Raw genomic sequence first — 21,906 nt, 5'->3', positions numbered from 1 at the left:
GCTTCCGCTGCAGACTGTTTCCTAAGTTGCTCTGCTGCTCCACAGCAGAAGATAAAAACATTTCTAATGTGTGCCTGTGAATCCTGTGAAGGTGGGTCTTTGAACCAAGTCCTGCTTTGTTCTCGCTTTGATCACGATCATTATCACACCCTCTTTGCCCGTTTAGCGGCAGCAGTGCGTCTCCGGTTGATCGCCTTGGTGGTGACACGCAGCTTCCGCATCCGTAGCTGCCGCAGCCTGAGCTGCAGGTCTTTGGGAAGTTTCCCTCCCTTCATCAAAAGCTCCTTCAGCCTCTCTTTGGGCATCTTGGTGAGGCGGAAATCACAGATTGTGGGGTAGTGGTCATACATGACCTGGCAGGTACGGGAGGAGGGGAAGTAGCCATCTGCGGTGGCCGTCACCCGATACTCGCCGGGGTTCAGCAACCGCCAGTAATCGCCATCGGCCACTGCAGAGGGGAAATAACAGAAGGTGGCATGAGGAAAAATATTAGTGCGGTGGATTATTACAGTATACACAAACATCCAGAAAACCTTCATTTTTTTCCTTTATTTCCTTTATTTTATATCACGTTATCAGATTTCCACTTAACATCATGATAAAAAAATAATTAAAAATGTCCAGAATCTATTGACAGGCTATTGATGTTTAGTTGCTTCTGTGATTCTTACCACCAAAACCGATTCAATATCTGACGTGAAATAAAAATGTACCTGATCTAATGTGATGATCAATGTCATCGACTTTGATAACGGCGTCTGCTATTCCAGCCCCCGTATCCTTGTCGCGAACCACACCCTTAATACCACGGTGCACCTAACATAAAATGAAGTAAACACAGCCTTTTATAAGAAAAAAAATCAAGCCGTTCATAAAATAAACCTATAAGTAATATACCTGCTCCATGTAAGTCAGCAGAGACTCCCTGTTGTTTTCCCACTCGATGGGAAGTTCGCTGGCGTGAGGAAATTTATCACAGGACAACTCCACAGTCACCTCGAAGCAGTTTGTGTGCAGATAGCTGAAATCATTCATACCTGAAAGTAAAAAAGAAAAATATGACAAACTTTATTTATTCAATCCAAGTTATGTTTTGTGCTGAGGTGGACTATTGGCAGTTTTTCCTGGTGTGTAGTTTGTTTTTAAAGACATAATCATGTTCAGCTAAATCAAACACATCGTGTTATTGAACTCTTTTTCCTTTGGTCACCTGCTGGGAGAAACCCTAGTTTATCTGTTCTGACCCGAGCGGTTTCGGTCATATTTCAGCCCTGCTTTCAAAACAAAATGAAGCTAGTGAGGGTGATCTGCGCCTGTGAATCTTACTAGGGATACCCTCGGAAAAAACTGTGACCTATTCTAATGTTTGTCAAGCCACGTCTTTACTAATACATACTCAGGTGTCAAAACCTCTCAGGGTACAGAGGTTGTATAATATCATCTTTATCCATTCAGTCTTCTCTATTTCACCCAAAGCATCTTATTTACTTTTAAATCTGTGTACCAGAGCAACCAGTTTTGTTAAAAAGATGAAAAAAACTTATAATATTTTGACAGCAACACTTTGTAATACAGCCCATGACAAAGGCTGTAATTCCCCTGTAACTAAATGAAATTTCAGTGTAGTTATATTTACCTACATATACTTAAAGTCAGGTTGTCAAAGTCCAGGCCTTGACGGAGGTGTCCTGCAGGTTTTAGATATTACCCTGGGTCAAATCACTTGAATCAAATGATTAGTTCATTTGATTCATTACCTCAACAAGACATGTTGAGGAGGTCATTTAGCCATTTAAATCAGCTGTGTTGGATCAAGGACACATCTAAGGACACCAGCCCTGGAAGCCTGGAGTTCGAGAGCCCTGACTTAAAGGTAGGCACACCAGCTGATAAAGGAGACAGAATAATAATTAAATGTTAATTTAAGAAACAGAACAGAGATCTAAGCTTTAAATCTGACTTTAAAAACACTTGTTCTTACTTCCAGGTACATTGTGCCAGTCGGCTCCATTGATGATGTTGTTGTATCTCAGGAAGTCCTTGTTGTGGCACGGCCGGCGGTCATGGTTGGACATCACCTGTTTTGTATTACGTGTAAAAGTACACTGTTCACTCACTTTCTTTAAGGTGTTTTGCAGTTTAACAGCATGGAAGGAGCAGTCACCTGATTGGTGCTGGCGTACACTACCGCCAACCAGCGGAAGAAGCTCTCATCAGCAGTGGGCGTGTGCTCACGAGGCGCCCAGTCCCGTGTCATGTCGTACGGGTAGGTGACCACCAGCTCTCCACCGTGGAGGTTGGCACCCAGAACAAACGGGATGTTCTGCATCCAGCTGATGACAGCTCGGGTCTCTGACGCCACCTGATGTTAAAGGTGCGGAGTTTGTTAAAACGTGCAATCAGGGTAAACTCGACTCTGTTTTAGACATTCAGGTGACATTTTAATGCCAGTAAATAGTGGACGGTATCCCCAGAAAACATGATGCTGTGGATATCTGTCCATGTTTTTAGCTGTTTTACAAGCTTGTGGAACAAAGAAGTATTGATTATGACCCTCCTGCAGCTCCTTCCTTCCTCTACCCTCTAGATGCATTTGAATTAAGACATCCTTCAACGTGTTGTATTGAGATTAACTTTGGGATCACAGGCAGGAGGAAAGAGGAGACAAGGAGGCACAAATTAGCCAAAAGAAACATTTAGGTATGAGTCATCACAATACTGAGCTACAAATATTAAATTTAGTTTGGTTTGAACTATCCCTGCTTCTGAAAGCCTCCACATGACCCTGATCCACTTGTACAGGTTGTTTTTACTGATGCCTTTTCTCAGAACTGAATCAATGTGAAAATACTGTAACCCTTCACCCTTGTGTTTAAACCGTTAGGTTTAAAACGTCATTAAAGGTGATGATCTCAAAGTTTTAAATAATTCTACAAGAAAATATAAATATGAAATTGAGAGGCAGGAAAACAGGTGATGGAGATGTTTTTCGTGTGTGTGAGATGTGTGCTTGTCACTCGTGTGTCTCACAAACGCTTCTTCGGTGGTGTACTGTTCAGGGATGGGGAAATAGTGGTTGATGAGTTTGGACTGGTCCGTCTCCAGCTCGATGGCGGTCCACATCACTGAGTTGAGGTCAGCAAAGTTGTGGTTCATATCGATGCCTTCATAGCTGTAACGTCCCAGCGACCAGCCTGCCAGCTCTGAGCCCTGAACGTCAAAGAAAACAGGATCCTGGTAATCTATTACTCTCATATGTCTAGTGCTGACATTCAGAGCTGACAGGGGAGTTTCCTGCACCTTTTTAAAGGCCATCTCATATCCATCGGGGTTCATGGAGGGCAGAAGGTGGATGCGGGTCTCTTTGACCAGGTGCACTATGCGTTGGTCTCCCTGTTTATACTCCTGGCAGATGTACTGCATGAGATTTAGCAGGAGCTCTCGTCCCAGCACCTCGTTCCCATGCATCCCTGCAACATATCGGAACTCTGGTTCTCCTGCAGGGGGCGCCAAACACAGAGATGGAAAGGCTGGCTCATACCAGACTTTTACTTGTCATTTGGTTAATGCCTTTTAAGATTTAAACACAAATCTCATCAAAATCCTTTATGTGCAGTGGATATCATATGCAACAACTTTTAATACACCTGCAGTTTGATGTTTTACACGCAGAGTTGCACAGATCAGTGGGCCACATACTCCACATTCAATGGCAGGTATCTCTGAAATGTCACATGTTATTCTCAGAAATGTTAATGAGGACTCTGAGCTCACTTCACTGCTAACTCCACATACGGCACATAACACGCAGAAAGTTTTCAAACAGCGAGCTGTGCAGTTAGCAAATATATTTTAAATATGAAAATGGCTCTGAGGCTATTTAAAACACTTTAAAGCACAGATTTAAAGCTCATTGGTCCCTCCGTCCGTCTATCCATCCATCCATCCATGCATCCATCCATACAGATATATATATGTATATATGTAGTATAATAGCAGCTGGATAGCGCAGTGGTAAGACTACACGCCTCTGGAGTGGGACTTTCAAGTTAGATTCTCACCTGGGGCGTCTGTATTCAGCAAAGGTCCTAGGCTAGACCCCTCATGCTGCTCTCACAGCTAGAGATTGATGAGGTACAACACACATGCTATGGCAAGGGGGAGCCAGGATGACAGGTCAGGGGGGAGATATCATCAGCCCTCCCAGTGTGGTGTTCTGGGCTTATACCAGGGGACCAAGTATAAACTGACTATGGGGGCAGATTTGCATTCAATTTCTTGTTCACACTATGTTGAAAGGTCATATTCTATAAATATGACCTTTCAACATAGCTTCAACAAAACACTGATGACAACAACCATCATCAACAGCACCGTAAAATAAATGACTTCAACATAACAACCTGAAAAATCCTCTGGCAGTGATTTTTGCACCTGTGAGAGGATTTTATCGACAACCTTGTAGAAATGTAAATGAGTGAATTAGCATGGTCTCCTGTTCTCCCTCTGTTTGGCTGTGCTGCATTCGCTGGCATGTTTTTTGGCGGGAAGTACCCTACCTACCACTCTGCTGCCACGCGAGCTGAGTTGATGAGGCCAAAGAAAACATTTGTACACCTTAAAGCAAACGAGGGAGAACTCGGGACTGTTTATGTGTCGCACAGTAGTGCACTGTATCTGAAGAAGGGCTGAAAGACACGGTCAGAACCAGCATACTGACCCGCTGACCTCTTAGTTTACTGTCTCATTAGGGCAGAAGCGACATGGCAGCACAGCACAGCACCATGTGGAAGATTCAAGGTTTAGTTAAAGCTTTAGATTGGAGCTTTCTTATGAAACAGTGCCTGCCCAGATTAAAAGGTGAATAAAACTGTAAATAATCTACATATCAATGAAAAGACAAATTATGTTGAGGAATACTTTTACCTAGACGGAGTATATACAAGGACAAAAAAGAACAGGCTCCATGATAAACCCCTGTGGAACTCCAGATGTCATAACAGCTGATCCACTGGAGTACTTTCTAGTGATAGCTGAGAAAATCCTGAGTTTAAGATAAGATTTAAACCAGTAAAGAGCCAAAGCCCTGACTCTTCACAGTGTTCCAAGCTCTCAATGATTGCAGCTTTGTGCCATGTTTCTAATTAGAACTAAGAAGTTCAGCTTCTGAGAGGTAAACAACAGCCATTAAAAAACACCAGTGAGGAGGAGGTGGGACGTCATGAACATGCACAGAGCACCACTGCCATCCTCAGGGAATTTGGGGTTCTTTGCTTTTTTGCGTTGCACAAGGATACTCTGACATCCAGAATAGAGGAGTCAGGGATCAAACCACCGACCTTCTAACTAGTAAGACTGGATTAAGCTTTGATTTGTGATCAATAAACTAATGATTTCACTGATGAGCTTTTCTACCTAGATTTAAGCTTCCCCCTCCTGCAGCTTTCACATTTCTCTGTAAGTCTCACCCAGCTCGTGTTTTCCTGGATTGTCGGAGATCTCCATGACGTAGAGCTTCAGCCCCGTGTAGCTCTTCCCGATGCTGTAGATGCGGGTGATGTCAGGGCACTCCTCATGTACCGACTTCATCAGCTGGGAAAACAAAAAAACGTGTTTCACTGACACTGACAAGTATTTCAAAGGGTAACTGTTTTGTAGCCTCATTGGAAGTGTGTTAAGCTTAGATGATGCCCAGATAAAATTCAAGTGCATCATTTCAGCCCATCTCAGCGGGAAACAAATGATAGGTATAAAAATGTGGGGTAAATTATTTTACAAATGGATTATTAGAAATTAATTATCTGAAGGTTCCTCATTTAGTCTGAGTGTTTTTGAACCATCTGAAGTATTTATCCAACAATTCTTTTAAGAAATTGAAGTTAAAAAACTGCCAAAGAATGCATAAAATACACATACAAAGTAAGTTAGATGGCCCAGGGAAACGTCTTGTCACTGAAGAGGAGTATAAACATTTCATATGTCTACATCCCATAAATCAGCCATGTCAGAACTCTGGGTATGTTTGGGGAAGGCGGACCTGTGTTGGCTTTGGTTGTTTGTTTTCTGACTGTCAGATTCAGACAGCTTGTAGTGACAGCACAGTGAGGATGCTGCTTCCGGGGAATGAAACCTCTGTATATTTGCTTTTGGTCAGACCAAGCAGACCACACACACACACACACACACACACACACACACACACACACACACACACACACACACACACACACACACACACACACACACACTAACATGTTCAGGATATAAAACAAACACCTTTCTCATGTCCTTATAGTTGTGGTGTCTGAAGTCCAGCTTGTCTTTGGACTCTGTGGGCTCTGTCTGCCATGGATAGATACTGTTAGGATCTGTAAAATGGGAAATGTGTGTCGCTTTAACTAAATACATATATCTATATGAATGTAAAAAACTATTTCCAGCTAGTGGCCTCTTGTACCTGGGAGTGCACAGCCCAACACCTCAGCTCTCAGGCAGATGTCCCCCTTCGTCCCATTCTGGTACCAGGTCTGTGGGTTGATCCGAATGTAGCGTGCCACTGTGGAAGTGTTGAAGAGGGCAAGGACGGGTGTCTCTGCATCTTGGTTTCCTTCAAATATCTGTGACACAAGGACACATTTAGGTTAACGACCTAAAATACAAATACTGTAAAAATTGTACTGTAAAAACTATTTTCATAACTGAGGAAGAGCACATTGCTCTATCACTGCAAACCATGAATTTTAACTTCAGTTTGTGCACGCTTGTCATATTTTGATCTCTGATTTTCACCACCTGAATTCAAAAGCCCCGTGCAAAAAAAAAAAAAAAAAATTGGACAAAGCACATCTGGCACATCGTGCCCAGCTGTGGCTGAGTCACACATGCCAGACAGAGCAGGGGAAAAAAAAACAAACCCCAACAAGCCTGCACAGTTAAACCAGTTTTTGCGTTTTCAATAACCGAACGTCACAAACTTTGCCCTCATGCTGTAAAAATGCTGTGAAATAGCAATATAATCTTTAAATGTGCCGCATCAACACTACAGACCAAACTTTCCTTTAGAGGACTTTGTTGGAATGATGGTAACAGCTTGCGGGTAAATTAAACTCTAATGGCTTTTCCGTTTTTCTTCCATGAAGTGGGTTCAAGCTTCTGTGGTACTAATAACACAGTATAATGCAAAATTATTTCACAAATACAAGAAACACCCCCAAAAAAAAAAAAAAAAAAAAAAAAAATCCCTAAAAGTCAAGTGATACATCAGTTTGCTTATATTATTTTGGGCTGTATTCTTTCATAAACCTGCAAAAGGCTAACCCGTTACCTTTAACAGATAAACCCAAGAAAAGAACGCCCTTGTGACTCGTTTTATAACCAGCTCAGAAAGTGAAATGTATACACAGAGTACAGGGAAGATCAGAGCTTGGCTGTTCACTCACAGCCTCTTCAGTCCCGTTCATACATGGCTTCCAGACCAGTGTGTCATTGCTGAACTGCACCTTGTAGGTATGCACAATGTCCCAGCTGTTTGTGAACAGAAAACACACATCTGGGTTGTAAATATGGCACATATGATATGACTCACACTTTTTAACTTAATCAAGACATTACCAGGTTTCAGAAAAAGAGCCCAACCTGAAGACAGAGCAAAGCCTACTTTTATGTGTCTTAAATTAAGTAACATTGAATAACATCTCAAAGTAGGCAGACTTTGGGAACATTATCTTGAACTTAAAAATGAAACAATACTTCCATTCTGCCCTGAAACCAGTTTCCCAGCAGGCTTACTGATTTCTAACCCACCAGCACTGACCTCCAGATGGAGTTGCGCCCCTGGAGGATGACACCAGTAAAGCGAGTCAGCCGTCGAGCGTCGACCTCCAGCCACTGCTTCTTATCCCTGTACTGAGCACACCAGGCCCCATCATAGATATCTCCATCCACTGTTCCAGACTGCCACACACAAATGGAATGCACAGTATTTGTGATGCTTCTGCAAGTATAGCCTGAAGTGGAGCGATGGGTCTTTTTTAAAATTCTGTGCAGTCACCTGGATGTTGAGTCGACCCCTGTGGGGACCCAGGCCTCGGCGCTTGTAGGACGAAGCCCTCAGCTGTGTGTCTTTGACCTTCAGTGACTCGAGACCCAGTGGAGGACATTCTGAGACAACCAGCAGGGCTTTATCAGTCATTTCACTTAATTATGAATGCAATTACAGGAGAAGGGGTAAGTGTGAGTTCAAAAGGTAGAAGTCTGATTTTTTTTAGAACGTTATTAAAAGACAGAATATCTGTGAACTGTCAGTTTCTGATTATTTTTCCCATCAGACAGAACACACTGTTGGAAAAAAAGTTTTCTTATTTACACTGAAGCACGTTAGATTATTTTAAAATGCAAATGTTCAAATCAAACTACCAGGAACTTGTGGCTCAGTGCGCTTTGACGCCCTGCATTAATATGTGATTGTATAAAATATTCAGCAGCATGGATGCATTGCATTTAAACAAACATAACCTTGCCTTGTACATATTTTACTGAACACATGCACACACGTTTCTCGTGAATAAAAGCTGAGAGTTGACCCCTCAAAAGCATTTTTCACATTTTTCAGCAGATTAAATAAAAAGGCAGATGCTTCCATACAAAACTCGCTTGTATGATGAATTTGGAAATGCTCATCAATATTGTTGAGCTTTTAGTGGGCAAATCTGAACCCCTCTGTACAAGCACTGAGCGGAAACATAACTATTATTATTTTGTGTTTTTAAGACTTTTACTTTTTCATATCTCTTCATTCTTGATGGGTTTACAAATTAAGCCCAAGGCGGCAGGTAGAAAACAGAGAAAGCTGAAGAAGTGAGATTTCTGTAAACCTGTTCACGGGCTCTGCAGCCGTGAGTCCTCGGACAGACTCTCATTGTCTGCTGGGTTCAGCTCGGTTCAAAATGCCTCCTCCTCTTAGGAAGCTTTATTAGCTGCTAAAAAGTGTTGGGCCAGAATATAGAAGTAGCATAAATGAATTCTAAATGTTGGTGGCATTTCCTGTAAAGACCCTTTCCCCCTTTTGCCTTGCACTCCTGTAGGATCTCTTTCAAGTTGCTTGTGAGTCAAAATGTGTCTTTGTTGCTGCTGACCACGGGAATCCTGCCAAACCACAAATTTATTCTCAAACTTCTGAAGCGGAGCCAATGACAGCTGGCAAACTCGCAACGATGCCCGGATTACACTCAGCTTTGACTACATTAAAGGAATCCACAACTGAGCTGATTAACTGTGTAAATAAATTCCACCAGGAATTTTTCTAGAGGTAGAAGACCATCATTATGCCTCTTTCATTTTTCTCCAGCACTAAAGATTTCATCTTTCATTTAAAATGAATGAAGCCATAGAAGATGTTTTCCTGACCCTGAATCTGACCTCTGTGCTGGTTTCCCATTTTTCACAGACTCGCTCTTTGCTGCTTCCTGTTGTTCTAAAGTTCAAGTCAAGTCACACTCATATTAACTTATGCATCATGCTGCTGATGAATGAAGGCAAAAATTCACCTCCGCTATCAACCAGGAAGAGGCAAATATTATAAGTTTGACACGTACTTATTCTCAACACGCAACATTTTCTGTCATATCACTCACTGCTAATCTCGCCCCAGCACTGTCTGACAGGCCTGTATGGATTTTAATGAACATCGGCTCTGATTTGACACGACATGACAGCTTGCCTACTAAGCATTTATTTCTAGCCAGCCTCCACTGAGCTAACCTTCGATCATTCCCTCTGTACACACAGATTAAGCAGACAGATGCACTACACACACACACGCTTATTCAGCTGGACGATTTCCGGTCTAGTACACAAATATGAGATATGTACTCTATATACATATTACAGGGGAATATGCACACAGCAGAAACCAGACTGTGCATAATCACACTAGTAACCACAAAACACTTCTATTCCGTGATGTGTGTGACCCAGATCGGATTTGAAAATATCGGATTTGTGCCGTTCACACTGTCATATCATGATCGGATATGGGTCGCATAGGGTCAAAAAAATCGGATTTGATGCGCTTTCGCCTGCAGTGTGAACGTAGCCTAAGTTCATGCTTAATGATACAAGAGGGACAAATAGGCTACGTTCACACTGCAGGTCTTAATGCTCAATTCCGATTTTTTGATCAAATCCGATTTTTTTGTCTGCTTGTTCACACTACACATAAAATGCGACATCAAACGCTCTCCAGTGTGAACGCTCAAAGCGGCCCGCATGCGCAAAAGAAGATGTCACACACAACTCGCTCTGTTTAGACCCAGAGCAAACAATATTGTTTGACTGATGGCCCTTAATATAAAGACTTCGGACTTTATGTTTCCAAATTTTTGCTTTAAGTTATTTTGTTATTTACATAATAATGCAAATAACCTAATAATGATCCTTTTTGCTGTTTTAGAGGAGCGGTGCTTCAAAGGATAGTTGCAGATTTCTGTCAGAATCTGCAGAAAATACAGTAAAAATAAAATGTTCACATTTCTCCAACATGGTCTTCCTAACAGTTTCACCGGATGGCAAGAAATCGTTCGCGATGTCCTATCGGGCTTCTCCGGCGCTGATAATTGGCGTCTGTCTTGTGTCAATGACGTAAAAGACGGATTTAATGCGACTTGACCGTTCACACAGCAGTCGCTTTCTAAAACATCGGATATGTATCGGATTCAGTACCACATGCGAAAGTGACCCAGATCGGATTTGAAAATATCGGATTTGTGCCGTTCACACTGTCATACCATGATCGGATATGGGCCGCATAGGGTCAAAGAGTAAAAGGAAGCTAGAGGACGATAATAAAACTCTTTAAACTGAAGTGAAGGAGGAGGAAACTCACTGTATATGGTACAATACATCATCTCTTATCATGTTCTAACTGTAAATAACGAAGACTGGCAGAAGCAGAAAGGTGAAATCTGTGAGCAGTTCAGCAAAAGTCTAAGTCTGCACTTTTTTCTTTTTAAGGGCTTCAATGAATCAATTTTGCGTTTGTATCATGAATACCTGTGTTTTTAAAAGTAGCTGCAGGTTGATGGAAGCTGCTTCAGGCTTTAGTCTGAGCTTGCACTGAACGAGTGTAACACACAGCAGTTATACATCAAGCTGATATAAAGTATAAGTTTTTACATATACAGTATGCCTCCATTCAGCACTGCCTTGAGTTTGATTGTCACAATATTATACCCATAAATGGCTCTTATTTGAGCTAGTTCAGGAAATAGTTTGGTTTGTTTGTGGCTGCCTGTTGTGAGTTTAACCTGACAGCAAATGCACCTCTTTCAAGCAGGAACAAGCAACCAAACCTGTCTGATGGGCATACTGTATACTTTGGGGCTAACCCCCAATACATACGTGGGGCTGTTTCTGTGGCCACTGATTGGCTCACTCTTTTTTTGACCTGGGGTTTTGCTCTTTCAGCAGCATTTGGCTTCTTGTCGATGACTTTGGGTTTCTTCAGGACCGTTTTGGGCTTCTTTGCTACCTTAATGCCTCTGGTGGACCTCTTTGCTATAAAAAAGCAAACCATTTCATGCACAACAGGACATGCATTCCTCATACAACATGCAATATTTCAGACAGCACAGTTTACAATGGAGCTTTGCTTTCAAGGAAAATAGCTATATTTCAGTCTCTAGCAGAGAGCTAGATGAGACTCTCATATATTTCTATTAATAATGAGTTGGTCTGCTTATTTTAACACAGAAACTGGAAAAAGTCCTGCACAAACAATCAAATTTGAAAAATCAAAAAAAGTTTAACTATGGAGACAAGGCCAGCTGTTTCTTGGTGCTGTGCATCATTTTTTGATGCGATAATAATAATGTACAGTTTCATTTTTGAGGGTGAGATGACTCTTGCAAAGAAAGCAAACAAGATGTTACCCCCTGCACCCCAAGTCTGCGAGACAGTTAACATGCACTGTCCTCCTTGAATTAAATAATGAGCCCAATAAACAAACTAACAACCCCTTTTTCAGTGATGTCAAAGAGTTTTTTAATTTCTTTACTCATTTTCAGAAAAAGAGCCACAACAAGCAGCACAAACTTGAGACTACATTCATGTAAATGCTGCAGTAGATGCTCTGGATATGCATCTGCTCGCTGTGCAGTGGAATGTTCCGGCATTACCAACATTACATGTGACTGGTTTTAAGAAGAGTTGCCTTCTCTTTTCTGCTCTCGGGCATCACACAGCCCATCTGGTTTTCATCAGCCCAAACACACGGCTAAAATGTTTCACTGCACCCTCTGCAGAATGTGGAACATCCTCCCCCAGCCCTCGGACAATGACTCTCCGACCGCAGATATGAAAACACTAACACAGTCCTTTTACTCTCTGAGAATCTAAAAAACTTTGGGTCAACTGTGGCTTCAAGTTGTGGTTGAACGTCTGTCGCTTCATCAGTGATTAATGCGACCATGACCAGAGTTGGTTTGTTGCATCTAACTTTCAAAGCAGAATTTACATTGAATTAAAGTTTTGGCTGCTTTGTTCTCTTTCACTGTCACCATGATGCATTTACACTGAAACTGTACCACAAAGGCTTTTTGCTTAAGGGAAAAGTAATGACCAGTAAAACCAAAGGACAATCAGTGGAGTTCATTTGCTCTCATGTAAGCTTTTCCATGAAGGAGAAGCCTTTGAACTTAACAATTTGTCATCAATTTGAGATTAAACAGCATTAAAGAAAATGAAAAACAGAAATCAATATCAGTTTGTGTCCACTCACCCAACTCTGGAGGACCTTCTTCTTCTTCTCTTTCAGTTTTTTTACCAGCAGCTTCACTCAGACTTTCTGGAGCTGTTGTGGGTTTGCTTATTGACTTACGATACCTAGTTGTGAATCCTGCGGTGGGAACCTCAGTGGTATTGGGTTTCCCTGCAGAAAAAAGGCTCTCGGTTGAAGTTAGAGCTGTGTTTAAAGCCACAGTGGCTCTCCTTGAGGTTGTGCCATCTGCAGGTTTGCTTATAACAACAACAAATGAGCCACAGTTCAGATAAAAAAGCACAGTGATGAGCAGAAATCCTGCCATAGCAACTCTCTCCTGCAGAAAACCCTCTAACACTAACTTCTCATTCAACCTCTGTGACCCGCTGCTCTGCAACATCAAGTCCACAGCAATGCAAACAACTTCCTGTTGTATATACAAGTTAAAAAATAAACCTTAGAATGATGTGAAATCCTCTGAATGATAAAGATAATGAAGACATGGGAAGACAAATAAGTAATTTAAAGGCTTTTACAGTTTTAAACGTAGGAAATGTTCATTGGTGTAACAAGAAGAAACCACCACATCGTTTTTTACATGCTGCCATTACAGGAAACAATAAAAGGCTCCAGCATCTTTAGAATAAATTATCTTTTAATAATTCTCTTAAATTTTCTTGACTTGGTAAAATAATCAAAACAATTCTGGTGACAATAATCAGAGTAGAGGTACATTATACTTTCCAAATTTGGGCTTTTATTTTGAAGGATTTCCAAACCTTCCTTACCTCGCTGACTGACTGGACGCTCCTCTCCTCTCTACAGAGCTGCTGTACCGACAGCCATGCACCAGTTTATTCAGGGATTAAACTCAGAGGCACAGAACTACCAAAACTTCTTCCAACATTCAGGGAGGCAGGAAATGAAATGTAGACCGAGCTGCCTTTATAAACTTCAGACGTTTTGTGAGGTTCTTCTTTTTCTCACCTTTAAAATGTGGAGGATTTCTTGAATTAACGGTATGTCGCAATGATTCAAAAGCACTGGAGTGGATTATTTCTTTTGCACAGACGTCACATTTCACTGCTCTGGTTAAACAGCTTTAATGGCAGAGACAGACGGCGTTACACAGGACGTGTGCATCCAGACAGCAAATTCATATAAATGGATATAAAAAAACCAAACAAACAAGAAGGAAAAAACAAAAAACATTTGACATATTACACCCCATTTCCAAATGATAACCAAATAGGTGGTATTTTCTGGATCACCGAACAAAACTGTTTTCTGTCCAAGATCAGCAATGTTTGAGGAATTCAAAAATTCTGGGTAACATTTTCTTCATCTTACACTTTTTCTACGCTAAATGAGAGGAACCAACATGCAACCATCTTACCAGATCTTACTGAAAAAAGCAAACAAAAATATATTTACAAAAACAAACTTTTAAAATGAGTCGTCTCAAGTATCTGCACTCTCACTGTGGACCTCTCTCCTCCCTCTGAAGCGCTCTGACATAAAAGTTGGAAATGCTCGCGTGTTGAACAACAGAATCTTATTTATTGAACAGCCAGTGAAAATGTGCAGAAAGTTTTTCTTTAGGATTTCATCAAGTACAGTTCGAGAATTTGTGACAATCACGTTTTCTTCACATTTTTAATAATTTCTGTGGAAAACTTACTGAAAACAACAACAGCCGGGTGGCCTACAAATTATCAAATAGCATCGCTGTTCATCAAACTGCTTTCTAAGACACATGAAATGAAAACTTTATTTGTGAAAAATATGCAACAAACCTAAGAAGCTGAGTTAAATAAGACTCTGCTGTGCAAACACCCCAAACTGTCGTAAGCTGTCAACATTCACAAGTATATTTTTTAATGATACAAAAACTTCTTAAAATTCTGCTCAGTCTTTGCATTTTTAGTCACTACTGTGAAAAACCGACTGTGTTCCCATTAATTTAAACCTCTGAACCACCTGAATCTGAGAAGGATTCATTAGGGCTGCAGAAGGTTAAATAAATCAAAGTGGGCGGAGCCATGTCCAGACTGAGGAGAGCATCAGTCTCTTCTCCTGAGGTTTTTTTATTTTTAAGGTTTCCAGAGCTTCAGCAGGCCATCCTCACTGTAGGTGGAGATGAGGTTCTGGTGGGGGTGGTGGGCGATGCCGATAACATCCTTCTCGTGGACCTGGAGATGGGAGATGTAAGATGTGACCAAGATACACCAAAAACATCAGGAGTGAAACAGAGTGGAGCTTCTTCCAGTCTGAAGTGATGGATTCACACAAAAATTACCCATTATTTTGCAAAACTAAAACAATCCCTCCAACTTCAGCTACTGTGTATAAAATGGAAACACATCAGCAGTGACCAGTATGACACCTACATGTATATAGTCTTACAAGGAAGACAAGGCAGCTACACATCTCCCCTTCAACACTGACTTCAAAACTTCAGTGATAAGAGCTTGGGGGAGGAACAGAGGAGGGAATATGGTGTGGTATTTTTGGAAACTCTGATCCTGAGTGCCGTAACGTACCGTCAGTGTTCTCTCCAGCTTGCCGGTGACTGTGCTGAAGCAGTAGAGCACAAAGTCTTCACCCACGCAGTAGATCCACTCGCCACGGGGCGACAGAGTGCAGCACACAAAGTCACCACCTTCCCTCTTACCGGAGCTGAAACTCCTCACGATCTGCACAACAAGAAAACAGCTTAATACCTAAAACTCCCAAACAACTGTTAGTGATGTGGCGACATTGACGGACCTGTCCCTGCATGTTCATGATGACCACTGTGTTGGAGCGGTTGCACACGACAAAGTGCTCCGGGTTCTTGGGCAGCAGGATGACGTTGTTGACTGTGATGTCAGTGCCGGCTGACGTTCCCAGAGGCTTGAAGGTGTTGCTGCACTCAGTGGTCTTCACGTTCCAGACCTGAAACACGTTGAAGATGAGTGGGAAAGCAAGAGGCATTATGAGAAAGAAGTGGATGAATGGGGTTATTTTTAGTCAGCTGCTTCTCTTACCTTTACTGTACCATCAGAGGAAGCGCTGATGATGTGATGGCCGTCCGGAGTGAATGTGACCTCGTTGACAAACGAGGAGTGACCGCGGAACTCCTTTAGAGTTTTACCCGACTTCAGTCCATGGATTCTTATGAAAAACAACAAACAAACAGGGATGATGTTGACATAATCACATTATTAAAGAAGGGTTCTTGAAGAGCACAGTAGTTTTAATGAAGATTGGAAGAACAGTAGTCTATTCAGCCTTGTTAATTTCCTGTGATTCTATATTTTCCGTTGCTGATCAAATATGGAGGCTAAGATGGGATGCCACTGTTTCTGTTGCTGGTAAACATCTGGGAGTTTAATAGAAACAAAAGTAACTATGCTTTTAAATCAACACTACATTAATGTTACAGAGGACCAGGACTAAGTATTTCTTGCCCAGCTCTAACATTAATGTTATTATTTATTAGTCATAGCTGGTAGTGCTACCATAATCATAATTAACATAATTACATGGCTAATGTTAACATGTGTGCCAGTCAGGTAAACAGTGTAACTGTCTAGTACCTAAACCTGGAGCTTTATTGAGCTCTTGAAATTCCTTGTTATTACTGGTTGGGTTGTTTGTTGCTAGTGTTCATGTGTTCAGCTGCTAGTGGGGGGAGGGGCTTTAGTAAATCATGTTTAGAGGAGCCACCACTGCTGATTTACTGACACAAAAATGCAGCTGTCATTGTTTTTTAAGGTAAGTGTATTTAACAACTAAAGACACAATTAGTATTGTCTTTTATTGCCAATGGTAACAATGTTCTTAGCATCTAGGCACTATCTGTTGTTAGATAAGAGAACTTCAAATCGACAGTAGCAGCCATTCGTACACTCACACAGGGTGGAGCTAAAAACTACGGTTCTTCTTAAACAACCAAAATCATCATGATGAAAAGCCAATCACAGCCCTTTACTGAACTTGGGGAAAAAGTGATCTTTCACATCCTCCCATCCACCTCCTACATGCTTGAACACAACCAGATCACACTTATGATCCCATAGCCTGCTTTGAAGTTTGGTCATCATGGACATCAGCACTAAGATCATTCATTTGGTGACAATTAAACAACCTCGCACGTCCTTTGTATGAGCTTTAGATTTTGGGAAATAATAGTGGCAGCTGTAACCACTGTATTGTCTTTATTTCACACCAGTCGCAGTGAGAAACTAGAAGTGAGCGCATTATTGAGTTTATTGTGTTGGGACACACATCGTGCATCACGGGGCTAGAAAACACCACCCTAATGGCTGCACACCCTCCTCTGCTGCCCCACCCCGGCAACGATGTTGTCATCGGCAATAGGGCGACAGGAAAATGGAGCAGATTGCCTGACATTAATAAGCAATATCAGCACTGAGATCAGTAACATCTTAACAATTATGATCCCTGGTAAGGATAAACAGATATTAGTTTACCTGATGGTCTGATCAAAGGAGGCACTGAGGAGCTGGCTGCTGTCCTTGCAGAAGCTGACACATGTTACTCCTTTGCTGTGGGCACGCTCGAACCTCCTCAAACATTGACCACTCTGGATCTTCCAAACCTAAACAGACACATTCAGTTTGTTCTAAACTCGTGTTTTAGTAAAACAGAAAACACACGAGTAAAAGCGACTGAGGTTGTCAGTTTTCTGAGAGCTTTCATGTGTAATAATTAAAATTTCTTCTTGATAGGCTTTATAATTTTATACCAACAGATATGGTTATATAGCCTAAAAATGGGCTGCAAGTACAGAACTGGTGATTGAAACACAGAAGGACAATGACAGAAACTGAAGTACAGCTGGTCCTCTATACCTTAATCTTTCCATCCTGGGCTCCAGTGGCCAACATCTCTGTGTCCCGACTGAAGCCCATACACAACACGGCGTCATCCATCATCATGAAGTTATCCTGGGCCTGGTATTTCAGATCCTGCAAAAACAAAAGAGATATAATAATTAAAAATCACTGGCATAAACAGAGTGATATTTAGACAGAAATTAAATCTGCCTTTCTTTTCATTTCAACCCACCTTCCTGATTTTGCCAGTTGTGAAATTCCAGACTTCGATGAAACCGTCCACAGAGCCAGTGACCAGATACTGACCATCAGGGGAGAATCGGGAACACTCCACGTGAGATTTCTGTCCAAACTGCGCAGGGAGGAAAAACAAATCACGTCAGAACAAGTTTAAGTCATGAACTTGAAATGTCAATAAGGCCTGGCCACAGTGAAGAAGCTGACTAATGCAAACTGCCATTTTGGGATAGTGTGGGTACCTTGACGTGTCTGCTGAGCTGCGTGGGAAAGCGCTCCTCTTCTACATCTTTAACGGCAGCTTTACCTCTGAACAAGTCGATGGTCATGCCAGGAGGCAGGAGACCCTGATGCTGCTGCCACTTCAGAGCCTACAGAAGGAAAAAGATGACGGGGGACAACATAAGTATTTGCATTTTATCTGCATAGAGGAACAAATTTTATTATTCAATTTTATTTATATAGCACCAAATCACAACAAGGTGCTTTATAGTGTGTAGTTAAGACCCTACAATAACAAAGAGTCGATATTATGCATGCAGAATCATAATCAAGGACAACTACGCTTGTACATTCCTATTTTTTTTGTAAAATTAAGAGGCAAATGAGTTTCACAAACTAGTACAACACCTGCAAATTTCCAGGTCACATACCTGTCCCAGCAGAGCCATGAGACGAGAGGGAGGCACCACGCTGACCTCTCCTGCCAGGGCCTGAGCGATGGCCGCCCGACGCTTCTCCTTACTGCTGCCATCTGGGTACGCCTGGATAGAGTTTCAGCAATCCGTAAGAAACAAAAATGCACATCTATTACAAATGTACAGCACATTTTAATCTGATGTTCTTTCTGATTTAAAACCTTATGTTTCAAGATTTAAAAAAGAGAATTTATCAAAGCCTACATTCTACTGAGGAGGGAAAAAAAAAATCAGGAAAAAGTGGAAAAAATAAATAAGAGTCACTTTAAGCAATTTATCTCACCTCTCTGGGATCAAAGTAGGAGCGAGCCAGCAGGTTCTCCAAGTGGATGTATCTCTCTGGCTGGGTCTGTTTCAGCATGATCATGGGGTCGGTCTGTCTGAGCAGTGAACGAGCTGCACCCAACTCTCTCAGTTCAATCAGCTCTAACACAACCTGGCGAGGGAATCAACACAGAGGCCCAACTTAAAACAAACAAACAAAAAGATCTACTATGCTTACACTGGGAGATTTGCTATGATACAAATGTACAATGTACTATCATCATCATCAACATCTATCTATAACTCTCTCAATCTAATATTCACACTTTACTGTCAACACTTCTTATTGTGTACAAACAAGTCCTCATTCCCCTTGTATAATCCCAGATGATGATAATATGCCAGCGTCTTCTGGATCTGTCAATCAAAACTTTATCCAGACCTTACCTGTTCGTAAAGGTCTATCAAGGTCTTGTCTGGCAGCTTGAGGGACTGGATGGCTTGTAGAACAGTATCCCAGTGGCCGCTGTTGATGTCTGCCACAAAGCTCTCTATACTGTCCACTGTGTTCAGAGACACTGTAGTCTCCTCCTGCAGAGTAGCTAGTGTCCGGTGCAGATTGTTCTCTTTTAAGTACTGCATAATCAGACGAACCACGCTGCGAAAATAGACAAACAACGTAAGACAGAAGACGGCTCAGCTCAGGTAAAGCAGCTCAGGATGCGCTCTTTTTACCTGGTTAGGATCTCATAGTAACCTATACCAAACATAAAACATTATCTGCATTTTATATTCACCAAGTCTTCAGTATGCTCTAAGAGTGAAATAGATTCTCTGGTGTGGGAATAAGTGTTTGTGCCTTACTAACACGTTGCATTAATGTGGCGCATAATCATTGGGATTGAAATGCATTTAGACTTTGATGCAGAAAATAAATGCTTTTATGCTTGACTCTTATCTGCTGCAATGTCTGATTATACTGACACAAATGCAGCCAATCTAAGAAGATAGATAAGAAAAAATGAGAAGGCTATTTATCGGCTATTCATCATGGAGAAGATTAAATCTGTTGAAATAATTCACTTTAATCTGGCAACAAACTAAAGTGATTTCTCTTTCATTAGTGTAGGAAAATGCCAGTCCTGCATGCACTGAAAGCCCAGCACTCATTTTAGAACTTCTAAACTCAAACTATTTTCTAGATCACCATCAGCACCACCAAGGGGGTGCCAGGGGGGCAAAATCTGCTGTCCTCCCCAGAGGCCCCTTTAGCAAGACTGTCCTATGTTGGTAATAATTTTAATAAACTTGATGGATGGATAAAACTGTTTTGAATAAACGTGTTGCCAACAGATTATTTTGTTTTGCACCAGTAAATAGTTGATTGTGAAACACATGGAAATCTCTCTGTGGTGTTTAAAATGTCAAAAGTCTTATTTATTTATTTATAGATATTTGATCCATATCAGGTTGCAACATAGAGACTGGCAAACAGTTCACACTCACACATTATCTAATACTCATTTATCTTTCCTCAACAAGTTTTCTCTTAAAGTGAACTCCATTCTGGGAGACTAATCTTAAACTGCTCCTGCTCAGCTCTGGTGAGAAACATTAAAGAGTTGGGACTTCCCAGTTAGTGAATCAATCAATTAAAACTGATTATTATGGCTTTCAAAGTCATATCTTTTCCTTCTCACCATATTTTTCAAGTATATAAATATATTTGACAACATAATAAAACTGGAAATTCTGTTTTTGGTGTGCCACCCCAATATTATTATTGCCCTCAAATGGCCACCACTATGAAAAACACATTCTGAGGCATCCCTGTATGTTAAACTTGCTTTGGAGCACATCCTTCAGTCGTAATCAATATCGTTCCCTATTTTTTATTGTTACTGTGTTTGCCATAAATTTTCATTTTAAGGAGTAAGAATCTGCCGACAGATGTGTGGTCATTTCTAAACACTATCCCTGCTTACTGCTAATGTTTTCACTAGTATTTCTTCTTGCAAAAAGCCTCAGTTTAGATAATTCAATTATGGATTCCTGCGAGATTTTGAATATTAGCAAATTATGAGCACTGTTTTGAATCTAGTGTGAATCTAGTTTTGAATAACCCGCGTCGACAAAAAGTGGAGTTACTGACACTAAACGAAGCGGACTTAATATCTCAAGTAATCTGGCTACTTTAGTGAGTTGCCCAGGTTGGGTTTGTTTGAATCAGTAACACACTTCCAGCTCATGTCAGAATCTACGGCGACTGGGAAGCGCACATCTTAAGCTAATGCTAATTTACTCACCTCTCTTTCAGTTTTGTGCAGTACACAGAAGCGATTAAAATATAAATGATCAATAAATAAACATTTCATATCACATAGGCACTCTTTCAACTGACACTACCACCACTTTCCAGTCATACACTACATACACTACAGTGTATGGCTGGAAGTTAGCTCGTTAGCTTAGCACAAAAACGCTACCTACCGCTACTGCAGTTTACTGCAGGATGAAGGAGGCCTCACTGCCCAAAAATGTGATCAAATATGGAGCTTTTAAAACCCAGTTTACTTTAATAATAACCCTCCTTTAACAATGGTTAAGCGGAGTACTCACTCTGCAGATTCCACCTCCAGAGACATGATTATTTATGTGAAAACAGCCTCCAAGATGCACTCCTGAGTCCACAGCAGAAGCAAACGCCAGGAACACACGGCTACGGCACCGGAAGAAACAGGATCAGGAGGCGGGTTTTTTTTTCTCCAAAATAAAAGATTAGTTTGACGCTCAAAAAACGGAGTTATTTTTGTTATTGCCGTTTTTGTCTTTGGATGACAAAAATTTTCACGTTGCGACGTCTTTATAATATTTAACTTTTAAAACAAAAACAAATAAAGATACCAAATAATTGTACTAGTTCACATTACTGTATATAAAAAAAAAACCCTGTTCAATGTCAACTGACCATCTGTTTGTGTATATCATACACAAACAAACTAACTAACTAACTAACTAACTAACTAACAAAAATGCTGAATTTTAGCTTTCCATTGTTATTAGTTTGGTCAGAAAAAGGTAAGAAGTATTTTTGTGATGAAGCTGAAAT

General features: G+C 41.1%; 2 protein-coding genes across 2 annotated transcripts; both read right to left on the bottom strand.

Annotated features, from left to right (window-relative positions):
- Positions 1-30: 30 nt before the first annotated feature.
- cpxm1b (carboxypeptidase X (M14 family), member 1b) lies at positions 31-13,115 on the bottom strand. Its single transcript, XM_031728609.2, has 14 exons — positions 12,776-13,115; positions 8,051-8,160; positions 7,814-7,953; positions 7,440-7,524; positions 6,458-6,617; positions 6,277-6,368; positions 5,469-5,592; positions 3,301-3,497; positions 3,031-3,210; positions 2,165-2,362; positions 1,982-2,078; positions 898-1,037; positions 714-816; positions 31-448 (listed from the first exon to the last, which is right to left on the bottom strand). Exons 1-14 carry the CDS (start codon positions 13,077-13,079, stop codon positions 144-146), a joined length of 2,235 nt encoding a protein of 744 aa, XP_031584469.2. The 5' UTR covers positions 13,080-13,115; the 3' UTR covers positions 31-143.
- Positions 13,116-13,841: 726 nt separating this feature from the next.
- On the bottom strand, positions 13,842-21,543 carry smu1a (SMU1 DNA replication regulator and spliceosomal factor a). Its single transcript, XM_031728596.2, has 12 exons — positions 21,417-21,543; positions 19,245-19,455; positions 18,817-18,969; positions 18,489-18,599; positions 18,078-18,206; positions 17,831-17,950; positions 17,614-17,730; positions 17,233-17,360; positions 15,784-15,910; positions 15,524-15,691; positions 15,298-15,450; positions 13,842-14,946 (listed from the first exon to the last, which is right to left on the bottom strand). Exons 1-12 carry the CDS (start codon positions 21,440-21,442, stop codon positions 14,848-14,850), a joined length of 1,542 nt encoding a protein of 513 aa, XP_031584456.1. The 5' UTR covers positions 21,443-21,543; the 3' UTR covers positions 13,842-14,847.
- Positions 21,544-21,906: the final 363 nt, after the last annotated feature.

The sequence above is a fragment of the Oreochromis aureus genome, linkage group 2 (assembly GCF_013358895.1).
Source record: "Oreochromis aureus strain Israel breed Guangdong linkage group 2, ZZ_aureus, whole genome shotgun sequence".
Taxonomy (NCBI): domain Eukaryota; kingdom Metazoa; phylum Chordata; class Actinopteri; order Cichliformes; family Cichlidae; genus Oreochromis; species Oreochromis aureus.
Note: the sequence above shows the minus strand (reverse complement) of the source record. Positions and strands in the feature narration are given on the sequence as shown.